General features: G+C 43.7%; 1 protein-coding gene across 3 annotated transcripts in view; it reads left to right on the top strand.

The window, feature by feature from the left end:
* The first annotated feature begins 296 nt into the window (after positions 1-296).
* Positions 297-17,861, top strand: part of slkb (STE20-like kinase b) — a 19,575-nt gene continuing 2,010 nt past the window's right edge. Inside the window, exons 1-18 of one of the 3 annotated variants that reach the window (XM_027281157.1) lie at positions 297-1,046; positions 2,398-2,562; positions 5,088-5,136; positions 5,342-5,491; positions 7,987-8,059; positions 8,202-8,396; positions 8,510-8,591; positions 9,348-9,479; positions 10,011-10,238; positions 10,311-10,922; positions 11,001-11,131; positions 11,360-11,483; positions 13,487-13,666; positions 14,900-15,029; positions 16,405-16,529; positions 16,674-16,865; positions 16,958-17,083; positions 17,172-17,285. In XM_027281157.1, the coding sequence (XP_027136958.1) occupies positions 897-1,046; positions 2,398-2,562; positions 5,088-5,136; positions 5,342-5,491; positions 7,987-8,059; positions 8,202-8,396; positions 8,510-8,591; positions 9,348-9,479; positions 10,011-10,238; positions 10,311-10,922; positions 11,001-11,131; positions 11,360-11,483; positions 13,487-13,666; positions 14,900-15,029; positions 16,405-16,529; positions 16,674-16,865; positions 16,958-17,083; positions 17,172-17,285 (2,958 nt within the window). In that variant the 5' untranslated portion in view covers positions 297-896. Of the gene's footprint in view, positions 1,047-2,397; positions 2,563-5,087; positions 5,137-5,341; positions 5,492-7,986; positions 8,060-8,201; positions 8,397-8,509; positions 8,592-9,347; positions 9,480-10,010; positions 10,923-11,000; positions 11,132-11,359; positions 11,484-13,486; positions 13,667-14,899; positions 15,030-16,404; positions 16,530-16,673; positions 16,866-16,957; positions 17,084-17,171; positions 17,286-17,861 lie in introns of all 3 variants that reach the window. The other 2 variants (XM_027281162.1, XM_010740529.3) reach the window with 2 other exon arrangements.

Here is a 17,861-nt window from a genome sequence, read left to right as displayed (position 1 = left end):
CGCAATGGTGCATGGGACATGTAGTTAGTTTCGGGAACACAAAGAAACCGGACTGTGGTGTTTATTGGGACGGTGGTCGCAGTCATACTACAAATAACAAGCACTGTAGAGCAGACTACTGTTTTTTCTTTACATAAATAAGCCACAGTATCGCCGTGTACACTTTAAACACCCCCTCCATCAGCTGTGCTTGGTCTCCTGTACGGACGAGGGCAGCAGAAGACTGAAATCACCCCGCCAACTGACAAGCACGAGGAGGGGAACGAAGAGAAAGAACCGCAGCGGCGCGCACGCGTGAACGCGCAACGACACTAAATCCGCTAGATTACTAAACCCGTCCCACAGTGAAGGAAAGATGACTGTTTTTACCGTTTTGGCGACTGTTAATATACGGACCAACTCTACCCGTTTCCACCCTCAAGGAAACTAATTAATTTCTCTGCGGAGTACAACTATTTAGAAGACCGTCTTACTCATCTTTTTTTTTTCTTTTGAGAGAGAGAGGGAGCCCCGCAGGGTTGTCGGGCCAGCGGGTCGTCAGGAGGAGTTGGAACAACGACGAGTTTTTCCCCCCGTAGCGTTACTACTGTACTTTGCCTTGAAATGAAGTCTTGTTTAGCTGAATTTCACACGCTAGGACACGTTTAGGTTGAGCTTTAGTTCTTCTTTTAGGGGGTTAACAATGACCCGCGGTGTGCGAGGGAGCTCTCCTCTGGACTGGTCAAAACAGTGTCAAAGGCTAAGCTAGGTGTCTTCTTCTTTCTAGCTGATGGGGCACATATACTGCTCCAAACTCTTATGGTGAAGTAAACTTGAAGGGAAAAGGGGGCTGACACTACTTTGACGTTTTTTTAAAGTTCAATTCCTTCGTCGACTTGAATGAGCCAGGGTTCAGTATGTCGTTTTTTAATTTCCGTAAAATATTTAAATTGGGAGCCGAGAAGAAGAAGAAACAATACGAACACGTCCGCAGAGATGAAAACCCAGAGGAAATATGGAACATCATAGGTGAACTGGGAGATGGAGCCTTTGGAAAAGTGTTCAAGGTGGGTAAATGTGTCCTTGTTGCCTTTTTTGTGGCCTAAATTGTTTCCTAAACTGGGCCGTGGGTCTTTTGTAAGCTCTCTGTACTGAAGCCTGGCAGCAGTGTCACCTCAGTCTTGTCTTTGCTTTGACCCCACCCACACACCACCCCTGTGATGTGACAGAGGTGGTGTCACATATAAGTTCACATGTGACAGACATCCAAATATCATGAGATCCACTGACCTCTCTTTAAATGAACACTGTGTGTCGAGACATAAGTATGATGCTGCTGCTGTGTGTGTGTGATGTTTATCTGCTCTTCAGCATCAACAAACCGGTCAGACGATTCCCTCTTTGCATTTTCAGATGGCTGACCCCGTGTCAAAGCAAACCCCCTTGTCATCGTTTTAATACTGCCATTGTTTTGGTTTGACCCTAATGCACAGTCGGAGAGCCAGAAGCTTCATTTGCATGAGTGACATGGGTACATTTTTATCACACAGGAGCACCATACCAGCTCCAAAATGAGGAAGTGTGTGGCTAACGGACACAGTTTACATTTCTGTTTTTGTCCTTTTCTTGCCAAATTCTAATTTTGGACACTTGCCCAAGTGTCGCTTTCTGTCATACTTACATTAAGCCTAATCTCCCTGCACAGCATTCCAGCAGCAAGAAGAAAGTATCAGAAATAGCTGTTTTATCATCATTATTCCATGGACGCACTTCATGTTTGTCCTCGGGCAGTGGTCAAGCTGACGGAGATCTAGAAATAGTAAATTGCAGTCTTGTGTTTATATGTCTGGGCTTTGGGCCATACCAGTTGCAAATGTCCCGTTGCATGCATCATTGGGATAGTCCACACTCTGTTGGTTCATAGTGAAACACAAGCTGTCTGCTTCAGTACTGTGAAGCATTTTTAAATGGCGAGCACGGCGTGACCGTCGAACACGGGCAGGTCACCAGGAAGTGGCTGCATCCCATATCGGCGTGGCGACTTCATTGAGCACATCCTGCCAGCAGAGAAGCCAAAACAAACAGGAGAAATTTCCACTTCAGCGAGACCATGTCTCATGTTCTGCTGACTTACTCAGACCTACAGCAGAGCACAGAGTGTTTATTTGCTGCTTTTAGATCCTCTTAATGGCTGCTCGGGGTGTTTGTTGCAGGTCAGGGCAACTTAAAGTCCAACAAAACCAAAGTTTGGCCTTCAAGGAGTCTTTGAGATTATGTGCGAGCAGTAAAATGAGAACAAACACACGTTTTCTGAGCTCAGACAGACACACAAGACAAGCAAAGCACAAAACTATGAACTGAATAACCGCACGAGGCTGCACGGCAGTAATAATATTTCATAACATTCTTCTCCCACAGGCTCAGAACAAACAGACGGGCATCCTCGCCGCAGCCAAAGTTATTGACACAAAGACGGAGGAGGAGCTGGAGGACTACATGGTGGAGATTGACATCCTGGCCTCCTGCGACCACCAAAACATCGTCAAACTGCTCGACGCTTTCTATTACGAGAGCAAACTTTGGGTGAGTCGAGGGAAGAGCTCTCTGGAGTGTAACACTATCAGCAGTGTTTGCTACCAGCCAAGCAGGAGAAAGTATGGACCTGATACAGCAGTTTGATTCAATGAATCACAAATTAAACCAACATTGAAATTATAGATGGAGTATCCAATAAATGTTTTCAGCAGCCTGAGCAGCCTGAAACTTGCACCATGAGAGAATGTGGTAGTAAAAGTACATTTCCTCCCCACAGTAAAAGCTCTATAAACCACAGAAGAAGAAATACACTTTTGTTGAGTCTTCTCTGTATTCCAGTTGTTATGATAATGGCAGTATGTGCTCAGAGAGGGCCCTAACAGTTGTAACAATGTTAAAAACATACTAGATCACTGCACTGTTATTAAAGGTTTCTGCAGTATGTAAGTTCTTTTCCCACAGTCGTATTCTTATCACAACTGGAGGCCAAAGTTCACACGAGCAGCAGAAACAAGCAGCTTTTCGAGCTGTTAATCATCATTCCAGGTTATAATCCATCTGCCATGATATAAGCTCACTTTGTTTTTCACTGCAGCCACCACATCACAACAAAAACACACACGTTTGGTTGTCTGTATAGCTTGTCTGTCCCTTGCTTCTGACTAGTTGTGTAGATATATTGTCTTTTACCTCGGCCTTGGAGCGAATCTGTGTCAGTAGATGTGGATTAGACTGAAGGTCTAAACATGACGGAAGTGTTCATGACTAGATAAACGGTGTAAACAAGGAAGTCAGTGACTGAGATAGATTGCAGGTTGATGCAGCCCAGTAAGTCAGGGATTTTCTCTGTCATATTATATCAAAGCAAATAAGTCTTTCACACTGAAGAGCATCCTTCTGTTTAATGTTGCCAAAAGACAGAAACTTCATACTAAAATAGAGAGACAAGACAATCAAGGCTTGTAAATCCAGGGGCGGGAACATCATTGATTTGTCTGAGTCAGTACAGAAGCATCTAAAAAGGCAGTCGGGTCATTATGAACTCACACGATTACCTGAGTATTTGATTTCAGTGAACGCTCGGCCCTTTTCCTCCTCATTGTCCTCTGAACAATGGTGGAGTCTGATGGAGGCTGTCTGTTGATTTCTATCTTGGCCTGTGCGGCACCTGTTCATGCAAAGAGGAGAGAGTGTCCAGGACATTTCCTCCTCCCTCCTGGAGATGAAAGGCTTTACTCCACAAAATCCCAGGAGGGTCTGGAGGTGTCTTACTTATGGCTGCATTTTAAATTGGGTCAGCCGTTGAGCATTGTGATCGTTTTGCTTTTGTTACGCTGCAATTTCAGTTGCACGGCAACGGTTCCTAGGCGGTGATGTTGCTGGTATTTTCATCTTTTAAAAACATATAGCTGAGATCATACACAAACTCACAGCCTCCGCCACAAACATGTATGTGCATACTTGTCCATATATTTGTGTGTGTCGAATAAACAAGTGGGAGAGGAAGCCACAGCCCTGGCCCGTGGTTCCTCACCGCCTGCTGCCACTGTGAAAAACCACTGTGGGGGCCATTGTAACACAGCAGAGCCACTAAAACAACAGCACGCCTACAGAGAAACACTAGAATGGTGTGCGTGTTGGATAGCCAAGACCGTGCTGAGACTTGAGGCATTGTGTGTCTCGTAAGAGGTTTGTTGTTCAAAGTAGAACAGTCTTGAAAAGCTCAACTTTAATAATGGAATACAGCTGAATCGTGGTCTTTTTAAGGGCGTAGGCTGACTTGGAATAGAATGATTGTGTCACTTGTCAAAGGTAAGGCCTGAACTAACGTATCAACCACAATGAGTTTCTCAATGGTTACAGAACTGCAGAATTGCGGCTTGACTTCCTATTTTTCTTCAACGTGTGACATTTGTTCCCTAAATCTCAGTGCAGAGGAGTGAGTTAGCATCTAGCTATAAGGCTAGCCTCGTGTCCAAACATAATAAAAAGACAGCACCAAATGCTTTATCCCAACTTATTGCCACATTCGTCCCTCCCACCCCTGCCTGAGCTGCTGTGTCCATAGAAACTTCTGTAAATCCTATTTGCAGAATAAGGCCTGAGGTCTGGCAATATAGCTAGCTAGCTAGCTAGCTATCAGCTGTGTGAAACCTTTTCCACAATGTGGCCCCAACTGGGCCAATCCTCTTACGTCATCAGCTGCTAAACGCCTTTAAGTTCTCAGAGTGTTTCATTCACACAGGCCGGGTGGAGGTTCATTCTCAGATCGCCTTATCCAAGTGAGATGTTTTTGAATTTTGTACACATGCAATGTATGACTAGTGCAGACTAAACACATGCAGTGGTGGAGCTCTCTGAACGTGTAAACCGTCCAGACTCTTTCACCAGAGAGTTACTGCCTCACCAGTGGCTTGCACTCACCTCAGTTTGGAAGCTCATTACAATCCGTAAATAATGAAACCTCGATAAAGACTTGACTTTTATCATCCACACTATTTGACAGAAACAAACACCTGTGGTGCAAATGTTGAAAAAGGACTCTTTGTTCCTGTTTTTCCCTTTGTTGGCAGATCCTCATTGAGTTCTGTGCAGGAGGGGCTGTGGATGCAGTCATGCTAGGTGAGTCAGCATTTCCACTTTGCATACAGGTTGTCCAGAAGGAAACTGTTCAGAGCGCAGCACCAAACTAAACGAAGACACCTGCAGGCCTGTGTAGAGGCCCACATATTACATTCATCATTCATCAATATATACACTAAATGTAGCTCAACCCTTCGTACCCTCCATGATTAGTTTATTGTGTGACCCTTGTCCACCCCTGCAGAACTAGAGAGACCTCTGACGGAGCCTCAGATCAGGGTGGTGTGCAAGCAGACTCTGCAGGCGCTTGTCTACCTCCATGACAACAACATCATCCACAGAGACCTGAAGGCTGGCAACATCCTCCTCACACTGGACGGTGACGTCAAGCTGGGTAAGGGCAAAGTCAAATCCTGCCGTTAACACCTGAAAGTACATCATTGTTCCAGGCCAGGTGGCTACAGACCCAACCCAAGTTTTTATATCATTACATCCCTCATCAGAATGAGTGTAGAGCTGTAATCTACGTAATACACACAGAAAGTTAAGAGCTACTGTGAGTTGTCTTGCCTTACAAATATTATTTTCCTCATTCAGTTATGTGATTTTTTTTTTTTTTCTTAAGTTTTCGAGGGGGAAAAAATCAGAAATGAGTTCACAGTCTAGCAATGCAGGCTGGGTGCCTTTGGCCAGAGCCTCTGTGTATTTATCTCATGTTTCCTCATAATTTAAGTGCTGGAAATGTCACAGGAATGTACTATACAGTGATAGCATCCATTTATAGCCGCTTTGACACATGCAGCCCAAATACATTATTTGGGTTTTCATCATCACACACAGGTCTCTCTCACAGAGTCTAACATGTCATATAGATCAGACACATGTTTTTTTTAGCTCCTTTAATGAAAGAAGCTTACAGTTCACATGACCTTTCTCATGATGCATATGAACATGAAACACTTGCATGAATGTTTTTGTGTGCTTTTGCCTGGAGTTATGCTGCTTTTGTTCAAACTACAGAAGACAGGCATTAAAGCTGTCATACTGACTTCAGTTACTTACAACTTGGGTTTTATATTTGAACTTCTGGCCATTGTTCCTACCCATAATGACAGATAATAAAATATAAACAGTGCAACCCGTACAAATAACTGTCACTGGATCACTTTGATACTAAAGAAAACATTATTCTCAGGCAAGTTCTGGACTTGGGTGTCATTTTTTTTTCTCTTCTAAACAGATTTATGGACATTTTTCTTGATGGGCATTGGAGATTGGAATTTGGATTAGATTTAGTTCTGATTAAGAGTATGGATTTTAATGCAAGTTATATACCAAGTAGTTCCAGTGCTCAAATCAGCATGACACAAAAAAATTACTCTGTCATCTCCACATTGTAACATCCTGAAAATATAAATTCAAATATAAATAAATATGAATATGTACGCTAGAAGTCAGCTTTTAATAAAGTAAATTTCAAATTTGAACTTTATTTAATGAATAATCTGTATTTTATAGAGCGGCTCATTAACCAGGTGTGCACCTCGTTAATGCAGGTGTGCACCTCGTTAATGCCGGTGTGTACCTCGTTAATGCAGGTGTGTACCTCGTTAATGCAGGTGTGCACCTCGTTAATGCAGGTGTGCACCTCATTTGTGCGTAGCACGTCAGAGATCAAATAGTTCAGTGAGCTCAGAGGAAATGTTTTTGAAGGACTAAAGATCGACTAATGTTGACTGAAGAGGAATATTTCATTAGATAAAAACATGAATCTTTTTTCAAAACATTTTGACTTTTGGATTTTACAGCTCTGTGGAGTCACTGGAAATGATCACCTCCTCCATCAGCTTTGCACTGAGTCACAAAGACAGCGTTATTAGTTTAAAAAATATAATTATATTAAAAATGTGTGCTATTTCTTCAGTTTGGGAAACTCTGTGACTAGAAATCATCTCTGGGGTTCCATAGAAGTCTACTGTTGTGACTGATTTTTCAGATGTGTATCTCCATGGAAACAGAGGTCAGAATGGAAACAGTGAGCAAAAAAAAAAGGATTTTGAGAGCGAAGGCCCAAAACATGAAAATCTTTTGATTATATATTTTACTAAGTTACTTGTGTAATCACAATATTACATTGGAGAGTGAGCTTTAACTTATTGATGGCTGTATCACTGTTGTCCTAATAATGACATTAAGTCACACCCTCTCAGGTAACATTGCATAATAGCAGCACTCTGTGGTTAAGGGGTTTGAAGCAACTTAATTGCCTCATGGGCCATGTTGACACCTGTATGCACCTGCCCGTCATCACACACTGTATCTTTATGACATCATTAAAGCAGACATTATACAGCTGTTTTCATTGAGACTACATAGAGAAATGATGTGTGAAGTTGCCTTTAAAAAATGAACTGTAAGAGAAGTTCACTATGATTTTAACTGCACACTCTTACTGTTGTGTGGTGACTGCAGACATGGCAACATGGGACCTTTTATGCACAGCAGCATTGTCTGGAGCTGCTGCTCAGAGTGTACACAAACGTGTAACCACAGCAGATGCGGTAAAATAGTATGAGTCACTGCTGGTGGATGAAACTCGCTCAGTGAAATGGCATACAGCATTACATCACAACAGGCAGTGTTGTCCAGTCACATAACACACCCACAGAGGTGCCTGTGCATCTGCCTGCTGGGACAGTCGTGAGCCGTCACACACACACACAATCCACATGAGTCATGATGTCATCCTGCAAATGTTTCATGCAAAAATTCAATTAGCGATTGTGCAAGCACTCAGTTTGGTCTGTGTGGCTACGTTTGTAAAATAAATGATGACAGCGGTGTTCCTCTCATTCATTTCTGGTTTGCCTTGAATCACATGTCTTCCAGCTGACTTCGGTGTGTCTGCCAAAAACACCAAAACGTTGCAGAGGAGAGACTCTTTCATTGGAACACCCTACTGGTGAGTGGAACATAAAACAAAACATGTTTTCATAGTCAATAAAAGTACACGGTTCATTTTACCTCCACCTTTGGGCCATTTGTGCAAGATTCAATTAATATCCATAAATCTCCCTTCAACAACGTCCCTTGTTTCCTTCCAGGATGGCTCCAGAGGTGGTGATGTGCGAGACGTCCAAGGACCGTCCGTATGACTACAAGGCTGACATCTGGTCTCTTGGGGTCACCTTGATTGAGCTGGCACAGATTGAGCCGCCCAATCACGAGATGAACCCCATGAGAGTCCTGCTGAAAATAGCAAAGGCTGATCCTCCTACCCTGATGCAACCGTCACGTTGGTGAGTCAGGAATGAGAGAGGAGCGCCCCAGGCACTGGTTTGAATGACCATGCATAGCTTATTGGAGTAAATGAATAATAAACTTATTTTTACCCTCTCACTCCATCTTTAAGGTCCCCAGAATTCAGTGATTTCCTAAAGCGGTGTCTGGACAAGCATGTGGACAACCGATGGACTGCTATGCAGCTGCTACAGGTACCTTTCTCTTGGACACTCGAGTTCTGAACCTGTTTCACTACCTATGAGTTCCCCCAGCCCCATACCTCTCAAATCATCCCATACCCACGCGCCACCACCTGTCATTCAGAGCATAAGCAGCACAATCCTAGACGACATCTGGTACTGCACCGTCTGTCCCTGCAAGGCCGACACTCATCCGTCTGCACCTGAGCTGACGTCAGTAGGACAGGCTATTCTTTCTCTGTAGGGTTTAAGGTGCTCTCCAGGTCAGAGCCACTTACTCACAGAGAGGCAGTGAGGACACATTCACACACACACACAGATACAGGAAATACTGCAGCTAAAGGATTGTTCTGCACAGAGGAAGACTCGATGGGCTTGAAAATACAAAATAGCACTCTTCCACAAGTGAAGATTTTGATATCGAAGAAGCTGCATATTCTGAGGCCAGCGATAGAATATATGCAGCAGATTTCTAATCCAAAGAAGGTGAGGCTGTCGATAGATGTAGTGTGTAGATTTATCTTGGTTAGCATTAAAAAAGTTTACTGATTTATTTATTTATTTGTCCGTTGTGATGTTTCTCAGACATTTTAGATTTCAGTCTAAGGTATTAGTTGTCAGTGGGGGGGTCCACTCTTTGCTGCCACCTTTGTGCTTTTATTGCAGCAGGTGAATGTTGAGTTTACCACACCATATTCTATGTATGTGTTTTCATAGAAATGAAATTTGCATTTCTAATCATGTTCACTTTATTTGTCTTCTGCACAGCATACATTCATTTCCAGTGTGGCAGACAGCAAGCCACTGAGGGAGCTTATAGCTGAGGCGAAGGCTGAGGTCACCGAGGAGATTGAAGAGCACAAAGAGGAAGAGGAGGAGGAAGAGACAGAAGCACATTTGGTGTGTAAACATTTGCTAGAGGAAACTGGACAGTTGAAGAAAAAGTACCAAGTTTGTTTTTTTGTTTCGATGCAGAGCACACTGAATTTTCAGATTCTGCTTACTGCCACAAACTTATATGCTTCATACTTTCTCCTACAGGTGAAATGATAAGTCAGTCAATCAGTTGACATTAGTTTCATTTAATTAATCAGCACTTTTCTTTATCCTTGATCAATGGTTTTAGTCATTTACAGTTCCTCAAGTGGGACAATTTTCTATGTTTCCATCTGAACATGTTTTTGTTTTTGATTGTTGGTTGGATAGAACAAACAATATGTTCCAGTGAGGTTTTGGGTAATCTTTTGTTTTTTATTTTATAATCAGATTAATTTTAAAAAAAGCATGAGGTACAGCCGTACTGCATTCCTGATCCAGTCATCTAAATATTTACAGTGTGTGTCTGTATACCCAGCTGTGGCAGTGATTGGTCCACACATTCAGTGCTGAATCAGTGAACTTCTCTTCTTGTCACTTTTTCGTCTTCCTCAGGGTCACAAGCGCGCTCCCTCTGACGTCAGCGTTGCCAGTTCAGAGGATGAGAAGGTCCCCCTCTCTCCCACCACCTTGGAATCAGTCCCTGAGAAGGTTGAGCCAGTTCTGCCCGTACCCACACCCGCTGAGGTCCCTGTACCCACACCCGCTGAGCTCCCTGTGGCCACACCCGCTGAGCTCCCTGTGGCCACACCCGCTGAGCTCCCTGTGGCCACACCCGCTGAGGTCCCTGTGGCCACACCCGCTGAGGTCCCTGTACCCACACCCGCTGAGCTCCCTGTGGCCACACCCGCTGAGCTCCCTGTGGCCAACCATGTGGTGAGCACCAGCTTTGTGGAGGAGCCCGGTGCTCCTGGAGCTGGGAAGCACACAGAAGAGACCCCAATCACTCCAGCAGACGATGGAGAGGCAGAACAGAAACCAGCAGAGGACAAGCTTCCAGAAGTAGGAGGAGATGTCGCCTCCCCAGTACTGGAGGCTGAACAAGAGGCAGAACCAGAGCCACCTGTCAAGGAGATGCAGCAGCTGGAGATCTCCATCGAGGATGAAAAAGAAGTGGACACAGCCGAGGTTCCAGCCAATACACAGGCCAGCACAGAGAGTTCAGAGATCACTGAGGCACCTCAGGAGGAGAAGATGGAGGAGGAGGAGGAGCAGGAGGAGGAGGATGACCGGTACAAACATCTCAAGGTGAAGTTGACACTACCAGATCAAAAAGTGGAGAATGGAGAGAAACCCACAGAAAAGGTAAATGCAGAAGATGAGAAGAAGGTTCCAGACAAAGCTAAGGACGACGGAGAGAAAGATTCAGACTCTGGCTCAGCTGCCGATAACAGCAGCGTAGACCTGAATCTGTCTATCTCAAGCTTTCTGTCCAAAGCAAAAGAGGCTGGATCTGTTTCTATACAGGTAACCACACAGTCCACACACACACACTCAAATATCAGATAGAGACAAACCATAAACTCTTCTTTGTTGTTTTCCCAGGACACCCGGCGTCAGAAGAAGACGTTAAAGAAGACTCGCAAATTCATTGTAGATGGAGTGGAAGTCAGTGTGACCACATCAAAGATCGTCACTGACAATGACACCAAGAACGAGGAGATGAGATTCCTGAGGTATTCACCTGCCTTCATTTCCATACACCATGGGCCTCAGTTTTATGCAAATGTTATGTAAATGAAAAGGAACAGTCTGATCTTCATTCAGCACTGAATGAAATCACCATTTCTGAAGTCCGTTCATGTGTGACCTGCTTTATGCTGACAAAAGACACACTTAACATAATTTTTCTTTTTTCTCTGCCACCACCTTCCTATCTCGCCCCTCTTCCTCCACCTCTCCAGGCGCCAGGAGCTGAGGGAGCTGCGTCTCCTGCAGAAGGAGGAGCAGAGGGCACAGCAGCAGCTCAGCAACAAGCTGCAGCAGCAAAAAGAACAGATCTACCGCCGCTTTGAACAGGAGACCACGGTGAGTCAGCCCAGTCCGCCAGTGACACAAACCAGTTTGTCACTCATGGCAGGAAAACACGGCTCAGTCAGAATCAGCGACTCTCTAACAGTGGCTTCTGAAGCTTATTTAAACTGTTGCACCCGTGCTAAAATCTTTTCAGGACTCAGGATTCACATATTCCATTCTCTAGCCCCAACACTTAGCCCTATGTTAACCTAAACTAAGAGCCTGTTTACAGCTAATATTAATATATGTAGAGGTCCACTAAGACACATTGTGATCAGATATCTCAGGGACAGGTCGTGTTGAACATCCTGTAAGAACACCCAAAACACGCTGTCCGATTTCCCTGTAATGCAAATGACATGTTTGCACTGTTACCTGTGAAGCTAAGCAGCAGATGATTGTGAACATCTGTAAATATTTCTGTTACCAGTTGAAACAGACAGGCTTCCTTTTAAAGAAATTACACAATTCTGAGAGTTGTTGAGAGTGAGGAGAAATTAAATAAATTTAGTTAGTTGATGTGCAGCTGTTGAAGTGCAACTGCCAACATTTAGCAGCTAGCTATGTTTGAGCACACTGTTTCTGCATCATTCACGTTAAACTTATGAAAGACGACAGTGTTTTATAGTTTTGATTCATTTATAGATTCAGATTTTACAAATGCAGTATTGGCTACAATATAGTCCCTAGACTGCCTTAAAGATCTTTAAATCTTCTTGAGTTTTTGAGTGAAGAGAAACTTCATAAACTTTGTGAAACACTGTCTTCAGCTAATTCTTAATTATTCCAGCCTTCTTGTAATTTTGGCAAATATATGAATGCATGTGTTTCTTTGTGTGTGAAACATTGTGTCTGTTTGTCCATGTGTCAAAAACATCAAAACATTTGGTTTTGAAAATAGAAATCATGTTCATTAGTGTACACTCAAAGCTCGTGGAGACGCATTCTAATGGAGCTCAAATGACACACTAGAGCTGTCCACTTGTGATCAGATCACCCAAGACGCCTGTTAATGCCCGGTCTAAACAGGCTCTAAGCCTTAGCCCTCAAACAGCACAACTGAGGAGTGTAAAAGATCCCCACAAATACAGAAGTACAAGAGCACACACACATGCCATTCAAACTAAAAGTAACTGGAACTATCTGTTGTATATCTCTTACCAAGCCCATTGATGGCTTTTCACTGAAGAGGAAGTACTTAGCGTGGGACAGCTTTTTTTTTTTCAGCCAGACGTGTCAGGTCCGTTTACTGTGATAACATTTCATTTATTCCACCAGTCGCCCTCCGCCTGGAAACTTTGACAGCATGCATCCGCGTTGGGAACACTTGCTTTGAAATGAAACCTCCAGGACCCGTCTATGACCTGTGAAGACGTTCTGATTTCCTCTTTTATTCACAATCTCAAAGGTTTTAAGGAACAGACACAAATAGACACTTTGTGATTGTTCCCTAAAAAACCAAAATAGAGCAAGATGTGGAGAACGTCTGAACTTTGTGTAGTGTGTGTTATGTGAGGGCTACCTTACACAACACAAAGTTTTCAGTCAGTAAAGATTAGAAATAAATGTGCCACTCACAGTTATGTCATTTTTTCAGTGTTTTTCTATTATTGTGTAACAGAACTTTGTCAGAAAGAAACATGGACTTGTTTTTTATAGAAAACACTACAGTTATTCTGCGGTTGTTGAATGAAGGTTTGCTTTGACCTTGCACCAACGTAAACCCGTCCAGATGTAGGAAAAAGTGTCAAAGACGATGACTCATCTGACTTCATTCCACTGCACAGAGATCCAGATTACTCACACACGCAGCACGTTTGTGCTTCTTAGATATTGATTTTAGATTTGAAAACTTGATGTTTTTGTGCAGAAGCTGTGTGTCTGTCTGCCTTCACTTGAGACTTCCTGAAATTTAGAATATTTTTAGATTATTTGGCATCCAACAAAACATCTTCCAGTTCATTCCACTCATTTGATGTGAACCCCCCCCCCCACACACACACTCTGTCCTCCAGAGTAAGAAGCGTCAGTACGATCAGGAGGTGGAGAACCTGGAGCGGCAGCAGAAGCAGACCATCGAGAGGCTGGAGCAGGAGCACACCAACCGGCTCAGAGACGAGGCCAAACGCATCAAAGCCGAACAGGACAAAGAACTCTCCAAGTACCAGAACATGCTGAAGAACCGCAAGAAAGAGGTTAGAACGTGGACACTTCACACACATGACCTCCGTTTAGCTGCACGGCGGCCACATAGTACTAATCCATCTCCAGCTGTCATCTCATTTTCTTTCCATCTCTTGCTCATGGCTGCCCTGATGCCGGGCCAAACAGGAAGTGAGACTTTCTCCAAAGCACATGACAAACGTTATCATGAAACGCATTAAAGAGGATATTATCCAAGCCCTGCCAGAGGAGGTAACGAGAGGGCTCAGTGTGCTGTGAATTCTGAACTTTGACACACACACACACACACTACCTGTTCTCTCAGCTCTCATCTACATGTGTTTTGTGTGAGGCAGCATGCGAGTTCTCCAACAGTGTCCTGTGCTGTTTGATGCAGTGTCAGCATAGGTTCACTGTGTGTGTGTGTGTGTGTGTGTGTGTGTGTGTGTGTGTGTGCAGTGTTTAGTGCAGCGTGTAGAGTGTATTATACTGTGATCCACAGGGAGTGGCCTATGTTATGATTCAGTCCTTTCAGTTGTCCTAGTGCAACTTGTGCAACGCTCCCATACAGGATGTCAGTGAAACCCCCTGAATCTGGCCTCTGTCTTGTGTCTCTCCAAGCATGACTCACTACTCTGAGACTACACACACACACACACACACACACACACACACACACACACACTTCTGTCATTTCTATATCAGTACATGCAAAGAGGCCCAACACATTGCCCAGAGTAGTTACACTATCAACAAATCTCTGATTGTTCTCTAATGGATCAGAAAAGTACGAGGAGGAGGCTGATAGTTTTTCTTTTTCCATAAAAAACGCAGTGTGAAGAGTCGTTTGTAGACATCTAGAGATATGTAATAAAATATGAACTGTGTATCATGGAGTGTGTAAAATGTTCCTCTGTGTCCAGGTGAGCCAAGTAGGCCAGATTAATGTGACTAACGAGCAGGTGAAACTGTGTCTTCTTTACTGCCAGTTGTAAATGTCTGGTTCATCAGCTCAAGCCCTGCTTAGCCTGAAGTGAACTTGGCACAAATCCTGCAGGCCAGCACACACACACACACACACACACACACACACACACACTCAGCTGGCCTCACGTCCTGCTGAATGTATCGATAAAGGTTTTTGTTAGAGGAGATGATCTTTCTGCCTCTGACTGAGCCTTTCTCAGATTCTTTGTGTGTTGCAGACTCTGAGATGAATCTCTCTTCACACCGTCTATAATGTCTGCTGTGGTGCTTCGTTCCAGGAACAAGAGTTTCTTCAGAAGCAGCAGCAGGATCTAGACAGCGCCCTGAAGAAGATTATCCAGCAACACAAGCATGAGCTCGCAACTGTCGAGAGAGACTGCCTCAACCACAAGCAGCAGCTCCTCCGAGGTAAAACCAAATAATAAACATCCATCCATGAATACAGTACGAAGAAGAAGAATGTGACAATGCCTCAACAAAAGGATTCATCTGAAAAAACTAAACTGCAAAAAAAAGTATTTTATATCAACAATGGATTATTATTAACTAATACATTATTACTAATATTAAAGTGATTACAGCCGACTGCAGTTCCTCTGGAATGTTTATTTAACACAGCTGCCATCCACCTTGTTTACAGCAGCGTTGATGAACCCACTATACGCTGCGCTAAGTTAGAGGGACATTCAGCTGAAGGCCTGAAGATGTCTAAAGATGCAGATCAAAACACAGCTCAAAGAACAGAGAACATTATGATGATAAAAACTCTCTTCAAATGTGTTTATGAAGACATTATTTACAGATCCTCTTTGTTTCAGTCACATCTTGATGTGTTTAGTATGTTACAGCAACCTTTTACCTTGAGGGACGGCTTTTCCTGTGATGAGTTCAATGTCTGTGTCATATTTTATTTATGGATATTTTATATTTATTCAGTGTGAAGCAAAAACACATCTCTATAATTAACCCAAATAGTGAACGCAATTACTGTAGGATGTTTATGAGGATGCTTAAAATTCCTGTGAATTTTTCTTGTGAATATTGAGAATATTGAGTTTTCCTTATATCTTAGAAACTTTTTATACAGTTGTGTCTGTATACAGTTTTTTTATTTCATTTTCAACAGTGACACATATTTAATAGTCTAACCTTTTCTTCTCATTGTTCTGTTCCATTTTTTAAGATTATATCTTAAAAACAATAAGCTTTCTTCAGAGTTGAATGAAATGCAGACATTAAGGTGTACTATCTGTATTTTCAAAAAAGTTTTCTCACACCCCTGTGAAGCTTTGTTGACCCCATATGAAGTGACTCCGGTCAGCAGTGAACAGGCTCCCTTTGGACTCCTCCTGAGTTCTGTCAGAACACATTCCTTCTTACACGGTCTGTGAGCAGCGGCCTGTTAGCAGTTAGCACTGCCTGGGACTTAATCCCGCACCATGTGCCAGGAGCTGCACGAACAACACTTCTCAGAAATGCTCTCTGAACCGAGTCATGGGAGGTCAGAACTGCTGCAGGAGCTTGTAAAAAGCTTTCACTGGGAATAAGAATTGTGAGGTGGTTCAAAGCTGAAAGCTCATTAGTGAAGCTAGTTGTTAGCTGACAGAGGTGTCTCAAACATTCAGTGGTTTGCTGACTCTTGTTGTGTGTCTTCTGCTCCAGCTTGTTTCTCTTAAAAGGAGCCGTAACGTTGAAGAGATGTCACTCTCCAGTAAGAATGTGAATGCTTCTTCTGTGTCATCATTTCACTTTGCTTTTTGTTCACTTGTGTGTCTCCGAACAGCGCGGGAGGCTGCCATGTGGGAGCTGGAAGAGCGCCATCTGCAGGAGAAACACCAGCTGTTCAAGCAGCAGCTCAAAGACCAGTACTTCATGCAGAGACACCAGCTGCTCAAGAGACACGAGAAGGTACGAGGCGCTGAGTTCTTTCTGTCTGTCAAAACATGGCCCCAATAAATGTCTTTTTAAATCTTCAGCATTGAAAAGCAAAGTTGGAAAAAGTCGCTCTGGAAGCTGCGCTCATGTTCTGTGTGTGCCGGTGTGTGTTTACAGGAGATGGAGCAGATGCAGCGCTACAACCAGCGTCTGATCGAGGAGATGAAGAACAAGCAGACGCAGGAGAGAGCCAGACTGCCCAAGATCCAACGCAGCGAGGCCAAGACCCGCATGGCCATGTTCAAGAAGAGCCTACGCATCACCGCGGCCACCATCACACCCGAGCAGGAGAGGGAGAAGATCAAACAGGTGAATCATCTGATGTCTTCTGTTCAACGGAGAGATGCAGAGAGCTTAAAGAATAAGACACATGAGGCCTCATCGTGTCTCTGTTTTTTCAGTTTGCAGTTCAGGAAGAGAAGAGGCAGAAGAACGAGCGGCTCCATCAGCACCAGAAACATGAAAACCAGATGAGAGACCTGCAGCTGCAGTGTGACGGCAACGTCCGAGAGCTGCAGCAGCTCCAGGTACACACGTTCACAAACAGCAGCAGGAAAACAACGTGAGCCACATCAACGTGACTTTCTAAGCACAACCTCCCTGTGTGTGTTTCAGAACGAGAAGTGCCACCTGCTGATCGAACATGAGACCCAGAAGCTGAAGGAGTTAGACGAGGAGCACAGCCTGGAGCTGAAGGAGTGGAGGGAGAAGCTACGACCCAGGAAGAAGGTGGAGTATCCGTTGATGACAATTAGTGTTTATTATTATACAACATTATATACGACATATTGTTTATCATTCAAACGCAAATGAGCTGATAAACATACTACACTGGAAGGTGGAGTGAACAGCTATCTTATCGTATACGCAATGTCATTTCCATGTGGAGATAAGAAGGGCGGAGGTTATGGAAGGTGTTTGTGGTGTTTCATGGTCGTTCAGCCTCACAGAGCCAGTGTGGCTGTGGACTCTTAGTGTTGCACTCTGATCAGGATCAGGATCTCTTCAGGTGTCAGCAAGTTCAATTTAAGACCTATTTTTTAATATAGAACAATATTTAGTCGTGGTGTGGGTTTCCTGGCCTTTTTACAGCGACTTTCCATACTTTGAACAGGCTTTAACTCGAGCTTACTCATATTAGACAAGACCAAAAACAGATTGAACTTGTCTATTTTATTTCTGAGCACAGGCACACCACATCGTGATGGCCGCACAGTTTGCATTTGTGGTGTTGGGTTCCATGTTGCCTTTGTTCTCAGCCTTGTTTCCCCAAAACACGTAACGGTAACTTCATAATCCAATTCA

This window comes from Larimichthys crocea, chromosome I (genome assembly GCF_000972845.2).
Source record: "Larimichthys crocea isolate SSNF chromosome I, L_crocea_2.0, whole genome shotgun sequence".
NCBI lineage: Eukaryota > Metazoa > Chordata > Actinopteri > Sciaenidae > Larimichthys > Larimichthys crocea.
Note: the sequence above shows the minus strand (reverse complement) of the source record. Positions and strands in the feature narration are given on the sequence as shown.